Source organism: Triticum aestivum, chromosome 4D (assembly GCF_018294505.1).
Source record: "Triticum aestivum cultivar Chinese Spring chromosome 4D, IWGSC CS RefSeq v2.1, whole genome shotgun sequence".
In the NCBI taxonomy this organism is placed as follows: Eukaryota; Viridiplantae; Streptophyta; class Magnoliopsida; order Poales; family Poaceae; genus Triticum; species Triticum aestivum.
In genome coordinates, this window is record NC_057805.1 from 323,719,552 (window position 1) to 323,747,315 (window position 27,764).

The 27,764-nt window shown below is 47.0% G+C and overlaps 1 protein-coding gene and 1 pseudogene across 1 annotated transcript; one reads left to right on the plus strand and one right to left on the minus strand.

Moving 5' to 3' along the window:
- LOC123097682 (bromodomain and WD repeat-containing protein 1-like) overlaps positions 1-14,664 on the plus strand; it is a 39,194-nt pseudogene extending 24,530 nt beyond the window's left edge.
- A 73-nt stretch (positions 14,665-14,737) lies between these two features.
- Positions 14,738-18,007, minus strand: LOC123097684 (probable glycosyltransferase 5). Its single transcript, XM_044519495.1, has one exon. The coding sequence runs from the start codon at positions 17,912-17,914 to the stop codon at positions 16,529-16,531; it is 1,386 nt and encodes a 461-aa protein (XP_044375430.1). The 5' UTR covers positions 17,915-18,007; the 3' UTR covers positions 14,738-16,528.
- Between the last annotated feature and the right edge of the window lie 9,757 nt (positions 18,008-27,764).

Below are 27,764 nucleotides of genomic sequence, written 5' to 3' on the forward strand. Positions count from 1 at the left end.
AAGTCCTCAGCTACCAGCTTGACCAGGATAATCCGGTCCCCACGTCTCTTGACGTCTACCACTCCATACTTGAGGCTCTTGTTGATCAAGGTGCCTACGCCATTTCTGTTTGCAGCCGTCCCCGTGTACCACAGCTTGAAGCCGGTATCCTCCACCTCCTTCGCCTTCTGTCCTCTCCATTTGGTTTCTTGGACGCAAAGGATATCAACACCTCTCCTCACCGCTGCATCAACTAGCTCCCGAAGCTTCCCTGTCAGAGACCCTACGTTCCAGCTACCTAAGCGAATCCTCCTAGGCTCGGCTAGCTTCCTTACCCTTCGCACTCGTCGAGTCAAATGCGAAGACCCTTGCTCATTTTCCACTACATCCGGGCGCCGATGTAGCGCGCCACTAAGGATGCGACGACCCGATCCTCGCTCACTGGCCACCGTATCCGGATCAAGATACGGCGCGCCACCTGGGGGGTGACGGCCCGGCCCTTGCTCATTTTCCACCACACCCGGGTTCCGATGTGGCGCGTCGCTGAGAGGGTTACGCCCCAACGAAAATCTTTTGGGTTTCATCTCCATAAGAGTGGCTGAGTTTTTACGTTGGCTCGCCAAGCCTATCACAACCCTCCTCCTTTACCCGGGCTTGGGACCGGCTATGTTGAGACAACATAGGCGGAGTTGTTCCTAGTATTCCTAGCATGAAGAAATTCAATCTTGTTGTTACATAATTGATAATTTATCTTTCATTGTTCTCATTTGTATTCATGTCACTTAAACATGTCTTATGTTCTGAAGATTGCAGAATTTGTGTTTGGAATGCTTCTGATGGGAGCTTGGTGCATTCACTGATTGGCCATCAGGAATCAGTAAGCATGCGCCATGCAGTCTAGCATTAGAGTTACTTTTGGATTTCGTTAACAACTTGTTATTGCATGTTGAAACTTAGTTTGTGCTTGTGCATGAAATTTTCCTATCAGTTAGGTGCATATGTGTGAACTTCGTCGCTGGCAACTCATCACGGGCATGCTATTCATCATATCACTAGTGAAAAAACTATGAAGCAACTCGTATTTTCTTAGTGAATATGCTGTCAAAGAGCATGTATTGAAGATGGTAATTAAATGGAACTGGAAAGGAGATGCTAATCTCAGCAAAAAGAAATCGAAGAGTATGGCAGAGTGTGTTGCAAAATTATTGCCGTTTCAGAATTGAAGTGAGTAGTACTCCCTCCATTCCCTTATACAAGGCCACAAATTCAAATTACAGGTACCAAGGTAAAACTTAATGATTGCTTTGAATCTAACTTTTCTTCTCGTTAACCGGGATTATTGATACGTCCGCTTGCATGCAAGGAAGAAATAAGAAGAAAGTAGCACAATGTTATTATGATTACATGCATGCAAGCATTAAACAAGTTGCTAGTACGAGGAAACATCAATAAATTTTGTCTCGATTACTGTTAGTGGCCTTGTATAGATGCAAAATGTATTTTTCATAGTGGCCTTGTATAAGGGAATGGAGGGAGTAGTACTCCCTCCATCCATATATATAGGGCCTAATGCGTTTTTCAAGATTGGCTTTGACTATTGATAAGATTAGTGGTATATGAGATGTATAGTGTGAAAACTATATCATCGGAAGCTCCTTTCCCGTACAAACTTGACGGTATGCTTTGTGTAACTTGCATGTCATATATTATTGCTATAACATGTGGTCAAAGCTAGCCTCAAAAAACGCATTAGGCTCTATATAGATGGATAGAGGGAGTAGCAGTATTGTCCTTGACCTCAGTTCACATATATCTTGTTGCCCAATCGTGGCGCTAACTTCTAGTTTAGTGCATTGGCAGCCAATTATGTTCGTACAGTTTGATCTATGCTTAACTTTAATTGTTTCACATTAGTAACCTCTTTTTTCTTGTGATAGTGTAATGATACTTTGTCCTATGCTATAGTCAATCTTGATTCATGAGTTCCATATACATTTCTAATTTTTGCATGTATTGAACTGGTTTAAATAATCAAGCACCTGCAGCTTTGTTTGATCGCAACATCCTGATTTCCATTCTCATTCATAATTCATCTGCACTATGTTATTCAACTTCTTTTTTCTTAAAGGTTGATCCTTGCATAAACAAATGTTCTCTTGTTAAATTTGGTCACATTCATTATCAACAGACATTTGTTCTTGATGTGCATCCGTTCAACCCCCGTATAGCTATGAGTGCTGGGTATGATGGAAAGACAATCATCTGGGATGTAAGTTCCTAACTAGATATCTTTAATCTTGGTCACTATCTTCATTCCTGAAATACGCTATTTCTGTATCCAGATATGGGAAGGAAAGCCTGTACAGATCTACGAAACTGACCACTATAAGCTTGTTGACGGCAAGTTCTCTCCGTAAGTGTCACTATAATTTCTTCATATTCGCGACAACATGAATTTTTGTTTTGGCCCTTAAGCAAATGTACAGTTTATTTGTATTTCTTTTGTAACAACGCGCCTGCATTGAGATGATACTCCATAAAATGTTTAGAACAATGAAGAAAAATAGCAGGAAAAACCCTGGGACTACTTATAAATTTTATGGATGTTCCATTAATCTTAAGAAGGTAGGGATATTCCATAGTAAAACTGAGAATGTATCGTGGTGTGCTTTTTTTTTTTTAAGTTCTGTTCAGAAGTGATCCCTCCCTTTTCTGCTATATTTCTTGACTTTTTCTGTTTTTGTTTCACGGATGACTTAATGGTGAAATCTGGTTGACCAGGGAGAAAAGTGCACTTATCTGTCGATGGCAGCTAGGTTTCCATCTCTCTCTCTAGACTTGGTTGCCCAGAATTTCTGGGTACTCGCCTTGTTCATAAAGGTGAGGCGAGCTTCCATGATGTGCTCCCTGGAACGCTTGACTGTTTAGGCTACAGCATGGCAACTATGCTGGTCGAAAGTAGATGATCCTTAGTGTTCCAGTTTTCTGTTATAGTGCAGCCAAAATAATATGAATTCAACTGACGGCGTTACTTATTTCTCTGTAGTGTTGGGATGTATTATGCCAAAATGAAGTTTTGCCATTTGACCAGTTACCATAGATTGCAGATGAATCTGAGTTTATTTGTCTGTCGTGATGTCTTGATGTGTTGCTGAATGGACATTTAGGGATGGAACATCACTTGTCCTCACCAATGAAATTGGGCAAATATTCATTATTGGTACAGGGCAGGGCGAGTCCCAAAAGGATGCGAAATATGATCAGGTATACAAATTGTTACTGAACTACCAGATTATTGGGGGGAATGCCTAGTGCAAACCAATGTTGGGTGCAGTCATGCAAACTGCCATTATCTCCGTGATCATGTGTACAGCTGGCTGAGGCACAGTTGATATTCTAATTCAGTTTGATCATGTATAACTCTCAATCTTGTTAGAGTTATAATATAAGTCATGTATACCCCTTTGTATTTATCCCGTTGTATAAGGGGTTTCCTGCATATGTACCACACCTGTACGTATATATATATCGGCCTATGGCCTCATGGGAATACAAGTTGCTTATTCCTAACATGGTATTAGAGCTAGGTCAATTTTTTGCACGCTGCAACTCGTGCTGATCTGTCTCGATCGAGCCGCCGGCTCCCTCCCGCTCGCAGTTTCCGTCGCCGCTGCCTCTCCTCTCGATCTCTCCTCCCGATCGGCGCTGGTTGGATCGCCCCGCTGGGCTGGGCCGCTTCCTCTCCTCCACGCTGGGCTGCCCCGTCCTCCCTGCTGATCGAAGTCGCCAGCTCCCGTCCGCTGCTCCCGTCGCCCGCTCGCCAGCTCCCGCACGGGCTCCCGTCCGCAGCTCCCGACCGCCCGCTAGCTCCTGCCCGGGCTTGCTCGCTAGCTCCCGCCCGGGCTTGCTCGCCAGCTCCCGGCCGGGTTCGTCTACTGCTGTTGCCTGTGTTGTCTGAGGTCTGCTGCGCGCCGGATCTCGCTCCCAGCCGTCGTCTTCGTCCGGCCTCTGCTATTTTCGGATCTTTGCCACAAAAAAAAAATGTCTGCTGCATCAGGCTACGTTGCTGTCCCTCGCTGTCCGGTGATCTTCGATGGTACCAACTACACCGAGTTCGCTGGCTTCATGCGCATTCACATGCGTGGCATTCGTCTCTGGGGTGTTCTTTCTGGCGAGGTCTGCTGTCCGCCACGTCCGGTCCCTCCGGTGGCCCCTACTCCACCGACTCCACTGGTTCTTCCTCCGGACGCTACTCAGGCCGCCAAGGATGCGGCTAAGATTGCTGATGAGGCTGCTGATCGTGCCTATGATGAGAGGGCTTTGGCTTATGAGGAGGCTCTTCAGACGTATCATGGTGCTTTGTCTGTTTACACTCAGTGGCTTGATGATGATGCTCGTGCTGCAGCTGTTCTCACTGCTAGTGTTCTGCCTCAGTTTGCTTCTGAGTTTCTGGGTCTTCCTACTGTCTTCCAGATGTGGACCTGTCTTCGTCAGCGCTATGAGCCCTCTGGTGATGCCTTATACCTTTCTGTGGTTCGTCAGGAGCATGCTCTTCAGCAGGGTGACTCTACTGTTGATGCCTTTTATGCACAGAGTTCTGCTATCTGGCGCCAGCTTGATTCTCTCCGCAGTGCTGGTTGTCGTACTTGTCCCTGCTGCCAGGCTGTCCAGGCCGATTTAGAGTTTCATCGCGTCTACGAGTTCCTGTCTCGGCTCTGTAAGGAGTTTGAGCCCCGGCGTGCTCAGTTGCTTGCTCGTGGCCGTATTTCTCTCATGGAGGCGCTTTCAGAGATTCGTGCTGAGGAGACTCGCCTACGTGGTGCTGGTTTGCTGGAGGTTCCCTCTGTGCTCGCTACTCGGGTTTCTTCCACTCCACCTGCTGCACCGCCCCATTCTCGCTCGAGTGCTCCGCCGCTCTTGCCCACTCCTTCTGGAGGCTCAGGTCGCCCCCGTTCACATTGTGACTACTGCAAGAATGATGGTCATATTGAGTCCCAGTGCTACACCAAGCGGAAACACCTGCGCAAGGCGCGATCATCAGGGACTGCGTCATCTCCCTTGCCAGTTTCAGCCATTGCTTTGACCGAGCAGGATATTCTGAGACTTAAGCGTCTGCTCGCGGCTTCAGGTTCTTCCTCGATGGGTACTGCTGGTTCTGTGACTGATGCTTCCCGCACTGAGCACCCGCCCTCTACACAGTCAGGTACATCCCCATGGGTTCTGGATTCTGGAGCTTCTTTTCATATGTCTTCTCATTCTTCCGCTTTGTCTTCTCTTCGCTCGCTGGATTCTCCTGTTCATGTCTTTACTGCTGATGGTACTCCACTTTCTGTTGCCAGTAGAGGCCATCTTTCTACTCCTTCTTATTCTGTTCCTGATGTTGCTCATGTTCCTCGACTTACCATGAATCTGTTTTCTGCCGGTCAACTTACTGATTCTGGTTGTCGTGTCATCCTTGATGTTGACTCTTGTTCTGTCCAGGATCGTCGCACGCACACTCTGGTTGGGGCTGGCCCTCGCCGCCGTGATTCTCAGGGTCTTTGGGAGTTGGACTGGCTTCATGTTCCTTCCGCTGCCACCACCATCGCCAGTCCCTCCGCTGTTGTCGCCTCTGTTACTGGTTCCTTCAAGCAGTGGCATCATCGACTTGGTCACCTGTGTGGTTCTCGGTTATCGTCTTTAGTTCGTCGAGGTCTTCTGGGGTCTGTCTCAGGAGATGTCTCTTTAGAGTGTCAGGGTTGTCGTCTTGGCAAGCAGATTCAGTTACCATATTCCCATAGTGAGTCAGTGTCTAAGCGTCCTTTCGATTTAGTCCATTCTGATGTATGGGGTCCGGCTCCTTTCACTTCGAAAGGTGGTCATAAATACTATATTATTTTCATCGATGATTTTTCTCGTTACACATGGCTTTATTTCATGACTTCACGTAGTGAGGTGTTGTCTATTTATAAGCGTTTTGCTGCCATGGTTCATACTCAGTTCTCTTCACCCATTCGTGTTTTTCGTGCTGACTCCGCTGGTGAGTATATCTCTAAGATGTTGCGTGGTGTCCTTGCTGAGCAGGGTACTCTTGCCCAGTTCTCTTGTCCTGGTGCTCATGCTCAGAATGGTGTGTCTGAGCGCAAGCATCGTCACCTTCTTGAGACGGCTCGTGCTATGATGATCGCCGCCTCTCTTCCGCCTCATTTTTGGGCCGAGGCTATCTCCACTTCTGTCTATCTCATCAACCTTCAGCCATCTGCTGCTTTGCAGGGTGGTGTTCCTTTTGAGCGTCTGTTTGATCGCTCTCCCGATTATTCGATGCTTCGCTTGTTTGGTTGTGTTTGCTATGTTCTTCTTGCCCCTCGCGAACACACCAAACTGACCGCTCAGTCTGTTGAGTGTGTCTTCTTAGGCTACAGTGATGAGCATAAGGGCTATCGTTGTTGGGATCCTGTCGGTCCTCGGATGCGTATCTCGTGATGTGACTTTTGATGAGTCTCGTCCTTTTTACCCACGACCATCTTCCACGGTCTTTTCAGTGGAGGATATCTCTTTTCTCACTTTTCCTGACTCTCCTCTTCCTCCCGTCGCGCCTGTACCTATTCGTCCCACTCCCTCTGCTTCTCCACCCCTCGTCGATTCACCGCCACCATCTTCCCCGGTCTCCTCACCTAGCATGTCACCGGATTCTACACCTTCATCTCCGGTGACTTCTTCGTCGCCACCCCCTGATTCTACCTTGGCGATTCCTCCTTCTCTTGTTCCATCTCTTCTGCAGCATTACACTCGTCGTTCCCGACCTGTGGATGCTTCCTTGGATGAGTCGTCCTCTTCCTCTCAACCTACTTATGGTTTGCGTTCTCGTCCTCGTCCGCCTATTGATCGCTTTGGATTTCCCACCGCTGGTGCTGCTGTTCTTGAGCCGACTTCTTACCGTCAGGCTATTGTTCATCCTGAATGGCAGTTTGCGATGGCGGAGGAGATTGCTGCTCTTGAACGCACCGGTACCTGGGATCTTGTTTCTCTTCCTCCCGGAGTCCGTCCCATCACTTGTAAGTGGGTCTACAAGGTTAAGACTCGCTCCGATGGTTCTCTTGAGCGTCACAAAGCTCGTCTCGTGGCTCGTGGTTTTCAGCAGGAGCATGGTCGTGATTATGACGAGACTTTTGCTCCTGTGGCCCATATGACCACTATTCGTACACTTCTTGCCGTTGCCTCTGCACGCCACTGGTCTATCTCTCAGCTTGATGTTAAGAATGCCTTTCTTAATGGTGAGCTGCGTGAGGAGGTGTACATGCAGCCACCACCTGGGTATTCTGTTCCTGATGGCATGGTGTGTCGTCTTCGTCGCTCTCTCTATGGCCTTAAGCAAGCCCCTCGTGCCTGGTTTGAGCGTTTTGCTTCTGTGGTCACTACTGCTGGTTTTTCAGCAAGTGTTCATGATCCCGCATTGTTTATTCACCTTTCTCCTCGTGGTCGGACTCTTCTTCTTCTCTATGTTGATGATATGGTCATCACTGGGGATGACCCCGAGTATATTGCCTTTGTAAAGGCCCGTCTTAGTGAGCAGTTTCTTATGTCTGATCTTGGACCTCTTCGCTATTTTCTTGGGATTGAAGTCTCTTCTACCTCTGATGGCTTTTTTATATCCCAGGAAAAGTATATCCAGGATCTTCTTGCTCGTGCTGCTCTTTCTGACGAGCGCACTGTTGAGACTCCTATGGAGCTCAATGTTCACCTTCGTGCTACTGATGGTGATCCTCTCCCTGACCCGACGCGTTATCGTCATCTCGTTGGCAGTCTTGTCTATCTAGCTGTCACTCGTCCGGACATCTCTTATCCGGTTCATATCCTGAGTCAGTTTGTTTCTGCTCCCACATCGGTTCATTATAGTCATCTCCTTCGTGTTCTCCGATATCTTCGGGGTACGATCTCTCACCGTCTCTTCTTTCCTAGCTCCAGTTCTTTACAGCTTCAGGCCTATGCGGATGCTACGTGGGCTAGTGATCCTTCTGATCGCCGTTCGCTTTCTGCTTACTGTGTTTTTCTTGGCGGTTCTCTCATTGCCTGGAAGATGAAGAAACAGATTGCAGTTTCCCGTTCGAGTGCTGAGGCTGAGTTGCGAGCTATGGCTCTTTTGACGGCAGAGGTGACTTGGTTACGGTGGTTACTTCAGGACTTTGGTGTTTCTGTCACTACACCGACTATGCTCTTATCTGACAGTACAGGTGCTATCAGCATTGCGCGCGATCCTGTGAAGCATGAGCTCACCAAGCATATTGGTGTTGATGCTTTCTATGTGCGCGCTGCTGTGCAGGATCAGGTCGTTGCTCTTCAGTATGTGCCTTCCGAGTTACAGTTGGCGGATTTCCTGACGAAGGCCCAGACTAGAGCACAACATGGCTTTTATCTCTCCAAACTCAGTGTTGTTCCTCCACCATGAGTTTGAGGGGGGGTGTTAGAGTTATAATATAAGTCATGTATACCCCTTTGTATTTATCCCGTTGTATAAGGGGTTTCCTGCATATGTACCACACCTGTACGTATATATATATCGGCCTATGGCCTCATGGGAATACAAGTTGCTTATTCCTAACAAATCTGTCAGGGCCTTGGTGCTTAGTCACAGAATTATTCATCCATGTGGCGCTTTGAGAGTTTGCATGACTCTACCTAGATATGTTTGCGCTGGATAATCCTCCTGTTTTGGAAATATCCCACCTTGTATGCAATCATTGATGCTCACTATTCATGTTTTCAAACAGTTCTTTCTTGGAGACTACCGGCCCCTTGTTCATGATACAAATGGAAGTGCTATTGATCAGGTTCGTCTGAGGATATGAGCTATCTGTTCTTTGCATTGGCATTAGCCGATTGAATTGTATAATGTCGTTATAGTCATTTTCTGCAACTAACTCTACCATAAGATTCATCAAGTGAACTGTTTCAAAAACCGTTTTAGTGGAATTTTTCATTTTGTTATTTTCTGAATATTTGTTAAACAAGCGGAATTGTATAGGTATCACGTATTGTTTTTTTGTCTAAAAAAAGTACTGTTTTTAAGAGAAGTCCTAGACTTGCTTTTGTGATGGTATATGTTTTACTGGTTGGTGTAGTAATATACTCCCTCTGTAAACAAATATAAGACGTTTTAGGTCACTACGTTTGTTTACATAGGTAGTATCAGATGATTCGAACTAGCTATTCGTTAGTCTGTTTTTGGCTGCCAACCGTATTTATATAGAATGCCACGGACTACCACCATTGCAGTCTACTTCTGAAGTGTTGCTAGTTCGTCAGCTAAGTATAGGTGGATTATGTGCTGTCAAATCGAGCGAGGAACATTCTGCTGATTGGCAGGAAGTTTGACTTGAATGGCAGTCTTGAAAGTGCACAACATTGATGTTTTGTTATTCCCTACTACAGTATGTTATAACTTTATAAGTTACAAGCATCCCGTACCACAATCATCCGATCACCTCTGAATGTGTTTTCTTAGTAGCTGTAATATATAATACTCCCTCCGTCCCAAAATTCTTGTCTTAGATTTGTCTAGATACGGATGTATCTAATACTAAATGTGACTTGATACATCCGTATTTAGACAAATCTAAGACAAGAATTTTGGGATGGAGGGAGTATGTTCTATATATCAGACGTTTGTGTGGTGCTACTCGTACCATCTCATCAGAAGTCATACAAAGGGTGTAATTTATTTCAGTAACTATTCTCTTTAAAAAAAAATTCTGGTGCTTATTCAAGCCAACAAACAAGTAAGCATTGCAAGACTAAGGAATCTTGAAACATGATAAAACACAGAACTCCAGGTTTGAAAAACTACTGGACGCCTGCTGGGTCTGGTATTTCCCAAGAAAGGGGATATGGAACCCTGTCCCTGATCATACTTGCCTATGTGGAACTGTTTTTTTTTTCTCTTCATAAAGTGCATCATGAGCTATCAAGTTTTCTTTATGATGCCTTTCTTACTGTACCCAGGAAACACAACTTGCACCTTATAGGAGAAATATTCAAGACCTTTTGTGCGACTCGGGTATGCAACTTCTCTATCTTTCTAACCAAGGTATAATTTAGTAATTTATTGGTCGCACATGATTATAATTGTTAGTTGCTAATTGCCAATGAAGGTATGATACCTTACCCAGAGCCTTTTCAGAGCATGTACCAGAAATACCGGTTAGGTATCCTGGGTATTGAATGGCGACCTCCCTCAGTAAATTTTGCTGTTGGGCCCACTTACGATGCAACCACTGGCGAGTACCAAATCATCCCAGTTACTGATCCAGATAGGTGGGAACCACTTCCAGAGATAACAGACTTCATCGAGCTTGAACCAGAAAATGAAGCGATCTCTGATGATACTGATTCCGAGTACAATGGCATGGATGACTATTCTAGTGAAGGAGAACAGGGGATTTGGGGTGGTCATGCTTCTGGTGCTTCATACTCAAGTGCAGAGATTGATGGATCTAATCTTAACAGTACTGCTAATCTCCGCAGATCTAGAAGAAAGAAGAAAAGATGTGATGTGAGAGGCGACATTAAGATCATTCCATTTCCTTTATGTTGGTTTCTAACCTTTCAGCTTATTTTCCTTTTATTACGTCTTCTACAGGCTGATCTTGTTACTTCATCTGATCGGCGAGTTAAGAAAAGAAATTTGGATGGGCACGGTGTGGCTACACCGTCAAGGCCACATAGAGGCAGGAAGTCTAAGACTGGCCGTGCTACCAAAAGGAAAATATCTCCTAAATCTAGGAGATTGTGACCTCAAAGACGTGCTACTCACAGCACACACAGTTTTTTCTTGAAGATTGAAACTTCAACAGAAGAGGAAGATGGATCAGCGAGCAGTCTTTCAGACAACGAACTCAACACAGAAAGCACTGAAGCTGAGCAGTCAGCGTGGCATGGCCTGCCAAGATTTGGTAGAGAAACCAACCAATATGATTCCGAAGATGTTACCCGACCTTCTCAGTTCACTGAAACCAAGGGAAAACATTCTGCAAATAGTAGAAAACTGATTCTGAGGATACCACGCCGTGATCTAAAAGTTCAGTTTCCTTCAGAAAGTGTAAATCCAGAACTCCCACCTCATTATGCAGTGCTGTCACTTCCAGCAGCCAGATACAAAGACGCTGAGCCGGAACTAGCTTTTGAGCCTGGAAACTCCTCTGCTTGCAAGTCTGAATCACCTCTGGTCTCCGGTCTACATGATGCGGGTACTGTTCACAGTAATGGCGCAATCAAAGGGTGTGAGCTTAAGCTGCGACCTTCAAAGCATTGCGAGTTCGGGGACTCTTCTTCAGGAGACACGTGGGTCTCTTCAAATAATGCACTTTCGCATGATGTTTATGGGTCTGGTAGTCAGAAAACACCTAATCAATATGATAACGGCGTCCAACAAACGGTTGAGCAGAATGTACAGAAAAGACAACGTGCAATTTATCTGGATAGCATCCATGAAAACCACAATACTGATGATTATAGTGAAGGTAATTTGCCTGGTAAAGAATGGATAACTGACAACAGGAATACTCATCTAGAGGAAGAAAATAACAGGGAACACGATCAGCAGTTCCACAGCACTCGGTCTATATCCTTTAAACTGAAGTTGTCCAGACCAAGAGGCTTTGCAGATGGAGCAAGTTCATCAGACATATCGAAGACTAGTGCAGTAGGGAGTGACATCAACCATGTTAAAGTTCCAATGCAGCATGATGAGGTTTCTGCCACCAGTCAACATAGGAGCAGTGACTTCCCTAGTGTGTCCAGACGTTTCCAGGACTTTGAATCTGCGAAGACATACGGCACCGTGTACAAAAGGTCACGGTCTATATCCTTTAAACTGATCGTGTAACAGGGAACACGATCAGCAGTTCCACAGCACTCGGTCTATATCCTTTAAACTGAAGTTGTCCAGACCAAGAGGCTTTGCAGATGGAGCAAGTTCATCAGACATATCGAAGACTAGTGCAGTAGGGAGTGACATCAACCATGTTAAAGTTCCAATGCAGCATGATGAGGTTTCTGCCACCAGTCAACATAGGAGCAGTGACTTCCCTAGTGTGTCCAGACGTTTCCAGGACTTTGAATCTGCGAAGACATACGGCACCGTGTACAAAAGGTCAGAGCCAAGTAAGCACAGGAAAAGATTGGGTTCGGATGCGTTTGGAAATGGACATAATACTTCTGTTTCCAATGATGATGGTGGACATCAACCTCCAGACTGCAGTCCTGTTGCACCTACTGGTAGTTTACGAAGAAACGAAAGGAGGTCATGTGCATACACTGATTATGGTAGAGGAAGGGATGCAATCTCTCATGTGCAAAGTTCTTCCCTCGAAGCAGCAACTAGTGGGAGACAAATTGTTGCAAATGTGCGTGAAGTAATGTGGGGATCAACATCAAAGACTGCTGGTATAAAGTCTTCTATGAACAAAAGAGAGAGTTGCAACTTTCCTGATACACATCTATTGGAGAAAAAGCACCAAGTATCGAGGCCATGGTTGATGTTGCTAGAGCATGAAGATATCTACCGTTATATTCCTCAACTTGGCGATGAGGTTATGTACTTGCGACAGGTATTTATTTATTTTCGCTGCATTGTGTGTATAAAGTACGGAAATGATTTTGGTGCAAGCAGCTTTCAGCTGCAAACATACTAAAATAATAATAATAATAAATCTTCTGTTGCCACTTCCCCCTCCTGCCCAGTTGTAAGGTATACTAGTTGATGGTGGGAAAATCGTGCGTAGCAAGTTACATACGAGCATATATACCATTGTGACTCGTAAAATAGTATTTATGAAGCGCCTCTTATCATACTTTCTGCGTGCTTGTTATTTTTAGGGTCATGAAGAATATGTTTATGAAGTGCAATCATCGGATAATTGCCCATCAAATCGGATCAAAGGCCTTAAAGCTGCTGAGCTTTGCGAAATTAAGGGTCTTGATTACAAGCCAGATAGAGGGTCTGGTGAAAGCTGCTGTGAATTAACTATTAAATTCATTGATCACACTTCAAGTGGATTTGGCAAAGAGTTTGTAATCACATTGCGTGAGCTAGTTACGTTCCCTGATTTTCTTGTGGAAAGAACACGGTTTGAAGCTACTACCACGTATAACTGGAGCATCGCTGATAGGTGCAAAGTTTGGTGGATGGATGAGGGAGAGGATGGAGGAAGTTGGTGGGAGGGACGAGTATTGGAAATAAGACCTAAGTCACCTGATTTTCCTGAGAGCCCTTGGGAGAAATATGTCATACAGTATGAAACTGATGGTTCTGAACATCCGCATAGCCCCTGGGAGGTGCATGATGCTAATAACCCATTGGTTCCATGGAAGCGTCCACATATTGATCCCAGTACCAGGAACAAATTGTTATCAGCAGTGACCGGTTTACAGGAAAAGTCTCTCAGAAATCAGGTACGTTTTATTTTCAAAATTTACACTCTTGGGTTGTTGTTTTGACTGTTTACCATATTTTTGTACGGGTCTTCAGGATCGCTATGGTGTTCTGAAGTTAGATACTGTTGCAGGAAAATCAGATTTCATAAACAGGTAATTCTTGTATAAAAGTATGCAGTGCAGATGCTTCTATATGTTTTTTTTCATTTATAACAAAAGTGAGAATGATGACTGCTGTGAAATAATCCTCATGAGGCATATAATCTGTAGATAATGCAGTATACCATGTATTTGTAAAAAAGTTTACCTTATTTCCGTTGGAGGTTAACATGCCTATGTTTGTTTTAAGGTTTAACAAACTAAAGATATATGGAACATAAAATACCTTATTTCTGTTGGAGGTTAACACGCCTATGTTTGTTTGAAGGTTTAACGAACTAAAGATATATGGAACATAAAATGTGGTTTCTTTATTCATGATTTGTAGGTGACATACTTTTTAGAAAATAATAGCAACCAACCTCTTTACAAAACTACCTTTTTTGTTGGCAAATCTCGTAGCGAGCATCTAACATAAATTTGCTAATTGATACAAGGCCCATTTTCCAAATCTCGTCAAATAAATGCGTGTTTGACAAGGTTTTTGGGTATATATGGCTGTACCCCTACAAGGCCCGTTTTCCATTTCAGTTATGAGGCCATATTTGTTAAAATGCAGATTTGATGATTTTCATTAACAAGGTCAAAAAAGATTCAACCAATGCATACACTGGAAGCGTATCATTATTTATTTATTTATTTATGATGAAGGAACGCCTGTCTTAAAAGATTTTTCTCTGTATGCAACTTGCGTTCTAGGTTCCCTGTCCAATTCTCCATTGAGGTGATCAGAGCAAGACTACAGAGCGATTACTACAGAACTCTGGAGGCTGTCAAACATGATGCCACTGTGATGCTTGCCAATGCCAAGTCTTATTTTTCAAAGAGCGGCGAAATGACCAAAAAGATCCGCAAGCTATCTGAGTGGATCCAAGATAAGATTCTATCACTATAGGGGGAGGTGCTCTGTGCGCAGCAGGCATTCTTCCCTTTTAGCAGAATTTGCCACTCATCCCGTGAGATGATCCTCTGTTTGCGTCGCAGAAGCATGTTTTTGTTAAGAGGAATGAGCCAAAATAGTTGGCAGGTTGGGAGGGATTTCTTGTGTAGCCCAACATTTTGAAACTATCTGATCTGATATCCCTGGTTTACTGATGCAAATTGAAATCCTGACCATTTGACCCTTGTTTGCCGTGAAGAAAGAACTTGAGAGCCTTGTTAGAGAAAGAAAATGCTAACGTGTAGAATATGGTAAAGGAAATGCCCTACCAGATCACTGGATTTGTATAGCAGACCGAGTAAATCATCGATAACGAGAAGGCAAAATCCCTGGACTCGAGTCCTACTCTTGAGTTCTCTATAATAAACTAAACATCAGACTGAAAGCAACATGTTTGGCGGATGCTAGGCGTAAGCCGGCTGATAAGAGCCAAACTTAAGCCGCCTCGTTAGCCACTCGATCGGGCCATCAGGAAGCGACATCAGCCGTGGGATCCATCGAGTCAGCCCACTCAGCTTTTCCCTTCGCGTTTCTTTTGGCGGCTGCAAACAGCGTACACTTCGCGTCGGAGAGAAAAAGCAGCAGCCCCAGTTCGCAGCGCCATGGCACCCCCTGTCAGCTCGAGCGCCCGACGGCGATGCTGCAAAACAGCAGGTGCCGCAAACGGAGTTGTTTCGTTGAAGTAGCTGGTCAGTTGCAAACCGACGGCAAGCCTCAGACGATCACCGCAGCGCGAAAAAAACTCGAGCCCTAGGTGGCGCTCCATTGCGGTTCCGGTGAAGCTCCATTGCAGCCGCGACAGAGCTCCAACGACTCCGGCAGCGCTCCATTGCAGCTCCGGTGAAGCTCCATTGCAGCGTCGGCGAGCTCCAACGACCCCGGCGGTGCTCCATTGCAGCCCCGACACGCTCCATTGCAGCGACGACAGAGCTCCAACGACCCCGGCGGTGCTCCATTGCAGCCCTCGGCACGCTCCATTGAAGCTCCGGCGAAGCTCCATTGCAACCTTCCCGGAGCTCCAACGGCCCCGCGACGCTTCACTGCAGATCCGGCGGCACCCGACGATGCTTCATTGCAACCTCATCAGAGCTCCAACAACACCCGTGGCTCTATTGCAACTCTGACGAAGCTCCATTGCAGCCTGACGTAGCTCCAACGCAGTACGACGGTTCCCGGCGATGTTTCGTTGCAGCACCGACGGGTCCCCGGCGATGCTCCATTGGAGCACCACGCAGCCCCGGGTGGCAGCACGGGAGTTGCTGGAAAAAACCGGCGAGCCACCGCGTCGCTCGCTTGAAGCATGGACAGAGCGTCGTCAGCCCCCTATTGCGACACCGCCACGACCCCCGGGTCCGGCCGGCTGCACACTCAGGCGATGTGATGTTGCGTTGTAGCACCGTCGCCAGCGAGCAGAGCCACGGATGCTGCGTTCCAGCGCCGTCGCCAACCTTGCCCCCAATCTCCGCCATGGATGTTGTGTCGTGATGCAGCGTCTCGGCGTCCAAATCTTCCCCCAACGCCGGCCATCTTGCAGCAATAGTGGCACCAGGACACACGGTGGTTGGAGGGATCGCAGCCCACCTCCGGCATGAGGCCCGGCCCCCCGGCGCGTCGCCGGTCGTCGTCGTGGAGCAGCTCGCAGCGTCTCACGTCACCGGGTCACAGCACAGCCCCCGTGTCCCATTATGAAGCGGTGGCTATTGGTCAGCGGTGATGACCGAGGGCAGCGACTAGGAGGGGAAGGGTGAAGGAGGAGCAGGAAAGTGGCGCGCGTGAATCTGCTCTGTAGCGCGAGATTCGGCCATGGAGACTAGTGGAGCTAGCAAGCAGGCGCGGAGAAGATGGCTTGGTCCAGGTGAATCAGAAGAGATAAGGTGAGAAACGAGCGGTGGGCAGGCCAGGCCCACGGGGACACGTGTCAGGAAGCAGAGGCGGCTTACAAGCGAGAGAAATCAGTCGGTAGAAAATAAACGTTTTCCCATGGAAAAAGAAGAAGCCAGCCACGACAAAACAAGAGTCGATTCCAGGCCAAGTCGTCGTCTACGTTGCCCTGAACGTGGGGTGCAACAGCCGACCGAGCTCCTCGTCCTCCGCGTCCAGCGGCCCGCCGGTCTCATTCCTGACGCGCTGCACGGCGGTGCCGTTGAGCGACTCGTGGCCGAACCCGTACAACCTCAGTATCTGGTCGTCGGCGAAGTTGAAGGCGCGCTCCATCCCGAGGCGGCACCGGTCCGCCGGATAGCTGTCGGCGTACCGCCGGCAGGGCTTGCACCCGACGAAGTGCGTCACGAGCGGCCAGGCGCCCGTCCGCCGCAGCTCCTCGTACCTGTCCACGATGAGCTCCCAGAAGCCGTTGAGCTCGTACGAGTTCTCGAAGAAGACCTTGTCCCCCCACCTCTCCCGCTGCGTGACGAGCAGGTAGATGAGCGCCGACTGGTCGTCGGCCTCGAACGGCGGGCGGCCGGAGAGCTCCCTGGCGAAGAGCTCGCCGTACCTGTCGCGCACGGGGCCGCGGGGCCCCATGGGGGCCATCGCGTGGAGGAGGTCGAGCGACCACTGGCAGTTGCGGATGAGGATACTGCCGGTGTTGACGCCCACCCAGCTCTTCTCCTCGTACACCTTGGCCTCCCAGCCGTGGAGCACCAGGTTGTGCGCCGCGTAGCGCTCCCACGGCAGCTCGAACCGCATGTCCGTGAACACCGCGTCCGAGTCCACCCACCACAGGAGCTCCACCTCCGGGTGCGCCATCATCAGCGACCGCAGCAGAGGCAGCTTCGCCCAGAACCCGGTCATCTCCGCGTCCAGGAACGCCGTGTTGTAGTACACCTCCAGGCCGTGGACGCGGCAGTAGTCCGCCTTGTTCTTGAACGCGCGCAGCAGCAGGTGGTCGCCGTCCGGGTCGGGGCACCGGGCCGGCGCGGAGCCGGTCACCACCAGCACCCGCGGCCGGCCCGCGGGCGGTACCCGCGCCGGGAACTCCGGGTGCGCGGCGAGCCACGCGGACCGCCGCGCGTCGTAGTCCAGGATGGTGCGACCCAGCGAGTAGGGCGGGTCCGTGAGCTGCCGGGGCGGCGGGAGGCCGATGTCCTCGTCGCTCACGTTGGCGGCTACGGGCGGCGGCGCTGGCGGCGCTGCGGCGGCAATGTGGATGGGGTTGCTGAACACGACGCGGAGGCTGGGGAGGTTGAGGACGGAGCCGGTCGGGCCGAGGATGAGGAACAGCGCGCCGGTGAGCAAGAGAAGGAAGACGAGGGGGATGGTGGTGCTTCCCGCTGCCGGGCAGCCGTAATGCGCCCGCCAGCGCAGGCCGTTGGCCGGCTTGCCGTCGTGCTGCTCAGCCACCGTTGCCATGCTATCGGTAGCTAGAGAAGCTGTCCGGCGCCGCGCGTTGCAAGCACCTTCCATCGGCGATGGTTTAACCATCATCTGGCTCTGGCAAACGTCAACGGGAGAGGGGAGTCGAGCTCGAGTTGTGCATGGCACGCTCTTGTTCCCACTTCCCACTACGAACCAAGTAAGAATGGGGATCACGATGAGGGAGGGGCGAAGGGGGTACCGTAGGTTATAGTAAAATAACGTAATAATGCTGAGCAGGTGATTTCTAGAAGTGAAGAAGTTCAAATCTCAACGCATACTAGGGCTGGGGGCTCTTAATTGCCCATGTGCATTTGTTCAAAGTTCGTGTTCCCAGACTACCTATGCTGCAGCGCTACAGACGGTGCCGAAGAGGTAGAGAAACGGTGCGTATGTACTAGAGTATAAATAATATGAAGAGTAGTACACACTCGTCTGTAGCTGATGTTCCTCAAAACATAACAGTTGACTTACCTTATGTGACACCATCCTTTCAAATTGTACCCTGGAGGACGGACCTGCATCTACACTAACAAACAAAAAAAACTAAAAGGAGCACTATGTCAGATGCCTAAATTTTATTTAATTTTTTTCTCTACGCCCTTAGATTGACATCCAATGGACAAAGTCTGCACGCTCCGGAGGAGCCAATCAAAAGCCTCGTGATGGGCCCGTTTCTTGCATGCATCGACGCACCATGCATCCAAAGCCGCAGATGCATGCAAAATTTTCCATTCCCGAACAAGTGAATGCATGCAAGTTTTGCCTTTCCACCGATGCTACAACATGTACCGGAAATACACTTTGCTTGCTGGTTGTAGATACTGTTGGAAATATGCTCTAGAAAAAATGGTTATTATTATATTTCTTTGTTCATGATAATTGTCTATTGTTCATGCTATAATTGTATTAACCGGAAACCGTAATACATGTCTGAATACGTAGATCACAATATGTCCCTAGTGAGCCTCTAGTTGACTAGCTCGTTGATTAATAGATGATTGTGGTTTCCTGATCATGGACATTGGATGTCGCTGATAACGGGATCACATCATTAGGAGAATGATGTGATGGACAAGACCCAATCTTAAGCATAGCACAAGATCGTGTAGTTCGTTTGCTAGAGCTTTTCTAATGTCAAGTATCATTTCCTGAGACCATGAGATTGTGCAACTCCCGGATACCGTAGGAGTGCTTTGGGTGTATCAAACGTCACAACGTAACTGGGTGGCTATAAAGGTGCACTACGGGTATCTCCGAAAGTGTATGTTGGGTTGACACGAATCGAGACTGAGATTTTTGTCACGCCGTATGACGGAGAGGTATCTCTGGGCCCACTCGGTAATGCATCATCATAATGAGCTCAATGTGAGTAAGGAGTTAGCCACGGGATCATGCGTTACGGAAAGAGTAAAGAGACTTGCCGGTAACGAGATTGAACGAGGTATGGGGATACCGACAATCGAATCTCGGGCAAGTAACATACCGATGGACAAAGGGAATTGTATGCGGGATTGATTGAATCCCCGACATCGTGGTTCATCCGATGAGATCATCGTGGAACATGTGGGAGCCAACATGGGTATCCAGATCCCGATGTTGGTTATTGGCCGGAGAGATGTCTCGGTCATGTCTGCATGGTTCCCGAACCCGTAGACCGGGTCTACACACTTAAAGTTCGGTGACGCTAGAGTTGTTATGGGAAATGAAGGAAATATGCCCTGGAGGCAATAATAAAGTTGCTATTTATATTTCCTTATATCATGATAAATGTTTATTATTCATGCTAGAATTGTATTAACTGGAAACTTAGTACATGTGTGAATACATAGACAAACAGAGTGTCACTAGTATGCCTCTACTTGACTAGGTCGGTAATCAAAGATGGTTAAGTTTCCTAGCCATGGACAAAGATTTGTCATTTGATGAACGGGATCACATCATTAGAGAATGATGTGATTGACTTGACCCATCCGTTAGCTTAGCACTATGATCGTTTAGTTTATTGCTATTGCTTTCTTCATAACTTATCATGTTCCTATGACTATGAGATTATGCAACTCCCGAATACCGGAGGAACACTTTGTGTGCTATCAAACGTCACAACGTAACTGGGTGATTACAAAGATGCTCTACAGGTGTCTCCGACGGTGTTTGTTGAGTTGGCATAGATCGAGATTAGGATTTGTCACTCCGATTGTCAGAGAGGTATCTCTGGGCCCTCTCGGTAATGCACATCACTATAAGCATTGCAAGCAATATGACTAATGAGTTAGTTACGGGATGGTGCATTACGGAACGAGTAAAGAGACTTGCCGGTAACGAGATTGAACTAGGTATAAAGATACCGACGATCGAATCTCGGGCAAGTAACATACCGATGACAAAGGGAACAACGTATGTTGTTATGCGGTTTGACCGATAAAGACCTTCGTAGAATATGTAGGAACCAATATGAGCATTCAGGTTCCGCTATTGGTTATTGACCGGAAGTGAATCTCGTCATGTCTACATAGTTCTCGAACCCGTAGGGTCCGCACGCTTAATGTTCGATGACAATCGGTATTATGAGTTTATGTGTTTTGATGTACCGAACGTAGTTCGGAGTCCCGGATGTGATCACGGACATGACGAGGAGTCTCGAAATAATCGAGACATAAAAATTGATATATTAGACGATGTTATTCTAATATGGTCGTGGCTACCCCTAGTACTGATATTGTTTCTGTTGATTTGTTAGCTGCATCAAGAAGTCTCGTTGAAGAAAAGGACGTGGTGCATGCAAATTCTGGAAGAGACCTCCCACATGCAAACTCATACCAACATGTAGCTTCGCATGCCAGATGGAAAAATGATATTACTTATTTATGTGCTAGTGCAATCGGAAGATCAACCAAGCTTATGTTTTGTTCAACGGCCTTGCATGCGCACGTGTATTGGGATGAAAGGAATGAGAGTTGGTTCAAACGGAAGGACATCAAGAGAATATTTATCTTTCTGTTTTTACCAAGGAAAGAGAAAGACCAACCTTATTTATCCAAGACATGTTATGCGTGGGATCTATTCCAATGTTTAAAGTCTGTTGGCTGGGGTCCACCTACATGCAGAATCAGGAGATGGCGCACACCAAAGTTACCTTTTAAAATTCTACTACTAGTCGCTTGTGTATTTCCTTCTCAGCCGTGAGTTAGAGATAGGGTCAGATATTGAGTATAATTCTTGTGAGTCAAGTTACAAGGGTCAGCTTGTATTATAAAGTTGTAAGTCCGTGCGCCATGTAATAGTTAGGTTATTTTTTAATGAATTAGACACCGCGTGTGTTTCGGCCGTCGGCCATTATCGAGTTTAGAGAATTCTTGTCAAAATCTCTACTGGCATGTGAGTTTCTGCGACGCGACGCGTAGGGGATTACAAGCTGAGCCTATACGGTTTGTCCACGTTATTCCTTCGGTTGAGGGGTTGGCGTGTTGTTTCCGTGGGATTTACGAACATCTTCGTAAACCCGCGACTTGTTCTTGCTGTGATGAAGGTTTGTGCCGTGAAAGATCGGGCCAACAACGGATCGACCCTCATCTCGAGGTTCGCTCTACATCATATTCGGACACCAGATGAGTTTCGGGGGTCACCGGATAAATATCGGAGTGCCGGGATTATCGAAACCCTCGGGGGAATTAATGGGCCAACATGGGCCTTATGAGAGGGAGGAGGGAGCCTTAGGGCTGCCCCCCTTGAGGAGTCCGAATTGGACAAGGAGGGGGGGGGGGGGCGGCGCCCCCTCTTTCCCTCCCTCTCTCCGTCTCCTTCCTTCCCCCTCTCTCTTTCCTTGTTGGAAACCTACTAGGAATAGGATTCCTAGTAGGAATCCTACTTGGGGCGCGCCCCATGAGGGCCGGCCGGCCTCCCCCTTGCTCCTTTATATACGGGGGCACCCTAGAACACACAAGTTGACAGTTGTTTTAGTCGTGTGCGGTGCCCCCCTCCACAGATTTTCACCTCGGTCATATTGTTGTAGAGCTTAGGCGAAGCCCTGCGTCGGTAACTTCATCATCACCGTCACCACGCCGTCGTGCTGACGAAACTCTCCCTCGGCCTCAGCTGGATCAAGGGTATGAGGGACGTCACCGAGCTGAACGTGTGCAGATCGCGGAGGTGCCGTGCGTTCGTTACTTGGGTCGGTTGGATCGCGAAGACGTTCGACTACATCAACCGCGTTACTAAACGCTTCCGCTTTCGGTCTACGAGGGTACGTGCACACACTCTCTCCGCTCGTCTCTATGCATCACCGAGATGGATCTTGCGTGTGCGTAGGTAAATTTTTTGAAATACTACGTTCCTCAATAGTGGCATCCGAGCCAGGTGTATGCGTAGATGTTATATGCACGAGTAGAACACAAAGAGTTGTGGGCGATAATAGTCATACTGCTTACCAGCATGTCATACTTTGATTCGACGGTATTGTTGGATGAAGCGGCTCAGACCGACATTACGCGTACGCTTACGCGAGACTGGTTCTACCGACGTGCTTCGCACACAGGTGGCTAGTGGGTGTCTGTTTCTCCAACTTTAGTTGAATCGAGTGTGACTACGCCCGGTCCTTGTTGAATGTTAAAACAGCAAACTTGACGAAAAATCGTTGTGGTTTTGATGCGTAGGTAAGAACGGTTCTTGCTAAGCCCGTAGCAGCCACGTATAACTTGCAACAACAAAGTAGAGGACGTCTAACTTGTTTTTGTAAAGCATGTTGTGATGTGATATGGTCAAGACGTGATTATATAAATTGTTGTATGAGATGATCATGTTTTGTAACACAATTATCGGCAACTGGCAGGAGCCATATAGTTGTCGCTTTATTGTATGAAATGCAATCGCCATGTAATTGCTTTACTTTATCACTAAGCGGTAGCGATAGTCGTAGAAGCAATAGTTGGCGAGACGACAACGATGCTTCGATGGAGATCAAGGTGTAAAGCCGGTGATGATGGTGATCATGACGGTGCTTCGGAGATGGAGATCAAAGGCACAAGATGATGATGACCATACCATATCACTTATATTGATTGCATGTGATGTTTACCCTTTATGCATCTTATTTTGCTTAGTTCGGCGGTAGCATTATAAGATGATCTCTCACTAAATTTCAAGGTATAAGTGTTCTCCCTGAGTATGCACCGCTACTACAGTTCGTCGTGCCGAGACACCACGTGATGATCGGGTGTGATAAGCTCTACGTTCACATACAATGGGTGCAAGCCAGTTTTGCACACGCATAATACTCGGGTTAAACTTGACGAGCCTAGCATATGCAGATATGGCCTCGGAACACTGAGACCGAAAGGTCGAGCGTGAATCATATAGTAGATATGATCAACATAGTGATGTTCACCATTGAAAACTACTCCATCTCACGTGATGATCGGACATGGTTTAGTTGATATGGATCACGTGATCACTTAGATGATTAGAGGGATGTCTATCTAAGTGGGAGTTCTTAAGTAATATGATTAATTGACCTTTAATTTATCATGAACTTAGTACCTGATAGTATTTTGCATGTCCATGTTGTTGTAGATAAATGGCCCGTGTTGTTGTTCCGTTGAATTTTAATGCGTTCCTAGAGAAAGCTAAGTTGAAAGATGATGGTAGCAATTATATGGACTGGGTCTGTAACTTGAGGATTGGTAGCAATTACATGGACTGGGTCTGTAACCCGAGGATTATCCTCATTGCTGCACAGAAGAATTACGTTCTGGAAGCACCGCTAGGTGCAAGACCCGCTGCAGGAGTAACGCCGGACGTTGTGAACGCCTGGCAGAGCAAAGCTGATGACTACTCGATAGTTAAGTGTGCCATGCTTTACAGCTTAGAACCGGGATTTCAACGACGTTTTGAACGTCATGGAGCATATGAGATGTTTCAGGAGTTGAAGTTAATATTTCAAGCAAATGCTTGGATTGAGAGATATGAAGTCTCCAATAAGTTCTACAGCTGCAAAATGGAGGAGAATAGTTCTATCAGTGAGCATATACTCAGAATGTCTGGGTACCACAATCACTTGACTCGGTTGGGAGTTAATCTTCCAGTTGATAGTGTCATTGACAGAGTTCTTCAATCACTGCCACCAAGCTACAAGAACTTCCTGGTGAACTATAATATGCAAGGGATGGATAAGACGATTCCCAAGCTCTTGGCAATGCTAAAGGCTGCGGAGGTAGCAATCAAGAAGGAGCATCAAGTGTTGATGGTCAACAAGACCACCAGTTTCAAGAAAAGGGGTAAAGGGAAGAAGGGGAACTTTGAGAAGAACGGCAAGTAAGTTGCTGCTCAAGTGAAGAAGCCCAAGTCTGGACCTAAGCCTGAGACTGAGTGCTTCTGCTGCAAAGGGACTGGTCACTGGAAGCGGAACTGCCCCAAGTATTTGGCGGAGAAGAAGGATGGCAAAGTGAAAGGTATATTTGCATGTTATTGATGTGTACCTTACTAATGCTCGCAGTAGCGCCTGGGTATTTGATACTGGTTCTATTGCTAATATTTGCAACTCGAAACAGGGGCTACGGATTAAGCGAAGATTGGCTAAGGACGATGTGACGATGCGCGTGGGAAATGGTTCCAAAGTCCATGTGATCGCTGTCGGCACGCTACCTCTACATCTACCTTCGGGATTAGTTTTAAACCTGAATAATTGTTATTTGGTGCCAGCGTTAAGCATGAACATTATATCTGGATCTTGTTTGATGCGAGACAGTTATTCATTTAAATCAGAGAATAATGGTTGTTCTATTTATATGAATAATATCTTTTATGGTCATGCACCCTTGATGAGTGGTCTATTTTTACTAAATCTTGATAGTAGTGATACACATGTTCATAGTATTGAAGCCAAAAGATATAAGTTTAATAATGATAGTGCAACTTATTTGTGGCACTGCCGTTTAGGTCATATTGGTGTAAAGTGTTGGGGAACGTAGTAATTTCAAAATTTCCTACACACACGCAAGATCATGGTGATGCATAGCAACGAGAGGGGAGAGTGTTGTCCACGTACCCTCGTAGACCGAAAGCGGAAGCGTTTATCAACGCGGTTGATGTAGTCGTACACCTTCACGATCCGTCCCGATCAAGTACCGAACGTACGACACCTCCGCGTTCAGCACATGTTCAGCTCGATGACGTCCTCGCCTTGTTCATCCAGCAAGAGGGGCGAAGTAGTAGATGAGTTCCGGTAGCACGACGGCGTGGTGACGGTGTTGGTGAAGAACAATCTCCGCAGGGCTTCGCCTAAGCACTACGAAAATATGACGGAGGATAAACTAGAGGGGACGGTGTTGCCGGCACACAGCTTGGTGTTTCTTGATCTGTCTTGGGTGCTAGCCCTACCCCTCTATTTATATGTTGAGCCTTGGGGTCGAAACTTGGAGTAAAAGCCTCCACAAAGTCGGTTTCACCCGAAAGGCAAGAGTCCTTCTCAGACTCCAGGGCCAGACGCCAGGGTTCCCGACGTCTGGACCCAGATGCTAGTGATGGTGTTATAAGCATAAGTAGCAGATTTTCCTTTGGCGGATCAACCGTATTTGCACAACAAAACAAAACAAAACATGCACGATGGCATGACAAATCAAGAGTTTAACTAGCCTATTACAAAGGCATTCGATGCCCCACAGGAATAATTGTCTTAACAGTTTCGCAGAAAGCAGATGCTAAGCCGACCCATGGTTTATGACTCTTGGCCTTGCTGGGTTGAAGGTTGCGGCTCGTCCAGCACCGGTTCCTCTGCCTCCTCTTCACCCAATGGCTGGAAGTCAGTGGTCGACCAGTCGATTCCAGTTAAAGCTCTGAATACAGCTTTGTCACTTATAAGTGTAGATGGGTCAACGTTAGGGGCATAAGTGTGCTTACGGATCAGAGGAGTCAGGTCCGAAGCGTCATGAGTCGGCGCCTTCACCTTCTTATTGTTGGCATCATAAACCGATTGGTAATGTGTTAGATCAGTGTCTTCATCCAGCTTGCTAGCCAAAGAACGCAATTCCCTCGTAAGGGCAGCGAAGTCGTCCGCGCTGAAGGGTGACCCATCTTCTTTTATGCTTGGACAACCGTTTGCCAAGTCTGTCGGGTCAAGATCAACTAGCCAAGCTTTGGCCTGGGTTAGTGCGGTAAGTGCACCGGCTCTTGCAGCTGATTTTTTAACTCTTCGATCCGTGCAGGCAGCATAGATAGTTTATCCAACGTATCCTTGATAAGGGTTGGAGCCAGTTTGTTGCGAGCAGCTGTGCAGATGACCCGTTGTGCACCAATATATAACTGTTCTATAAGCGTGTAAGCAGCCTTCAGTTTTTTCCGCATGTCAGAGCCAAGATGGGTAACCCGGGATCCTATATAATCAAGGACGTTTGTAAGCCGGGAGCATATTGGATAACATATGTTAAAAAGATTAAGAGGAAGCTATTTTACCGAAAACGGCAGCAGTCATGGCATTAATTTGCTGTTTTAAGCCAGCAAGCTCTGCAGATACCGGCTCAAGGGCCGCTTCAGCATCCCCAGCCCTCTTCAACAGAGCTGACTTCTCTGTATCCCAACCCGCTCGTTCAGCTTTGAAGTTTTCCTTCAATTTCTCCATCGCTGCTAAAGCACTGGTCAATTCATCCTTGGCTTTGGAGGTTTCTGCTTGTTGAGACTTGATGTTTTCTTGAAGGTCGCCGACTTGGGATTCTTTACTGCTAAGCTCAGCCTACAAGAGATACACAATTAATGAGATGGCAATGAATTTATGTGAAGTCCCAAGCACAATACAAGTATTATACTTAGCACTTGGGGGCTAATGTCTATTGCTTCTTAAAAATATTGTGAAGTCCCAAGCACAATACAGGTATTATACTTGGCACTTGGGGGCTAACGCATATTGCTCTTGTCAAAGACGAACTCATTTGCTGACCCGGACAAACGGTAATGATACGGCTTACAAAGACTATGAATAGGATTATGGATTTCCTGCAAGATGATTAGTCTCGACTTAACATATTTATTAAGCCGACCCTTGGCGGCCACGGATGCAATGTTGATTTTTGCCATACTAAAGTCTCGACTTAACATATTTGTTAAGCCTACCCTTGGGGCTACGGATGCAATGTTGATTTTTGCCATGCTAAAGTCTCGACTTAACATATTTGTTAAGCCGACCCTTGGGGGCTACGATGCAATGTTGATTTTGGCCATGTTACAGTCTCGACTTAACATATTTGTTAAGTCGATCCTTGGGGGCTACGGATGCAAAGTTGAAGTGCTGGTATTATAAAGTGCCAGTTCATATTGAAAGTATAAACCGGCCCTTGGGGGCTACTGGAGTTGATCTATGCAGCTATTGAAGTTTACAGCACATGTTATTCTAATCATGTCCAATAAACTTGGCGGCTAAGGGGAAGAATATTCATGTAACAAGGAATTGCAGTGTTTACCTCATAGCGCTCCTTCATCAAGTTCACTAAGCCGGCTTCAAAGTCACGGCTGGTGTACAGACGATTTAAGTAACCATAATGGAGGTCTTGAGCACTAAAATGAGTATAGCTCTCCAAGTCTGCTTTCCACTTGCCTTTATCTTCAGCAGAAATTTCTTCTTTAGCGTTGTGCTTAGATAAGACAGTAGGTTGACCCGGAGCTATGAATCCAAAGCCGATGACAACAACGTCATCAGTCTTCTCCTTGGCAGGTTCGATTGGGCTTGGCGGCTTAGAGATAGCCGGCTCAACATCCATATCATCTGGAGAAACTTCATGATATTGTGGTGGAGGATCATTAAGAGTGGCATCAACAATTGGGCTAGCAGATTCTGACTGTTGTTTTTCCGGTTCAGATGGGTTAGAATCTTCGGCCGGCTTATTCAGCTTGGCTTTCTTGCTGGGTTTGGCTTGGCCCCCGAAAATAAGAAGTGTAA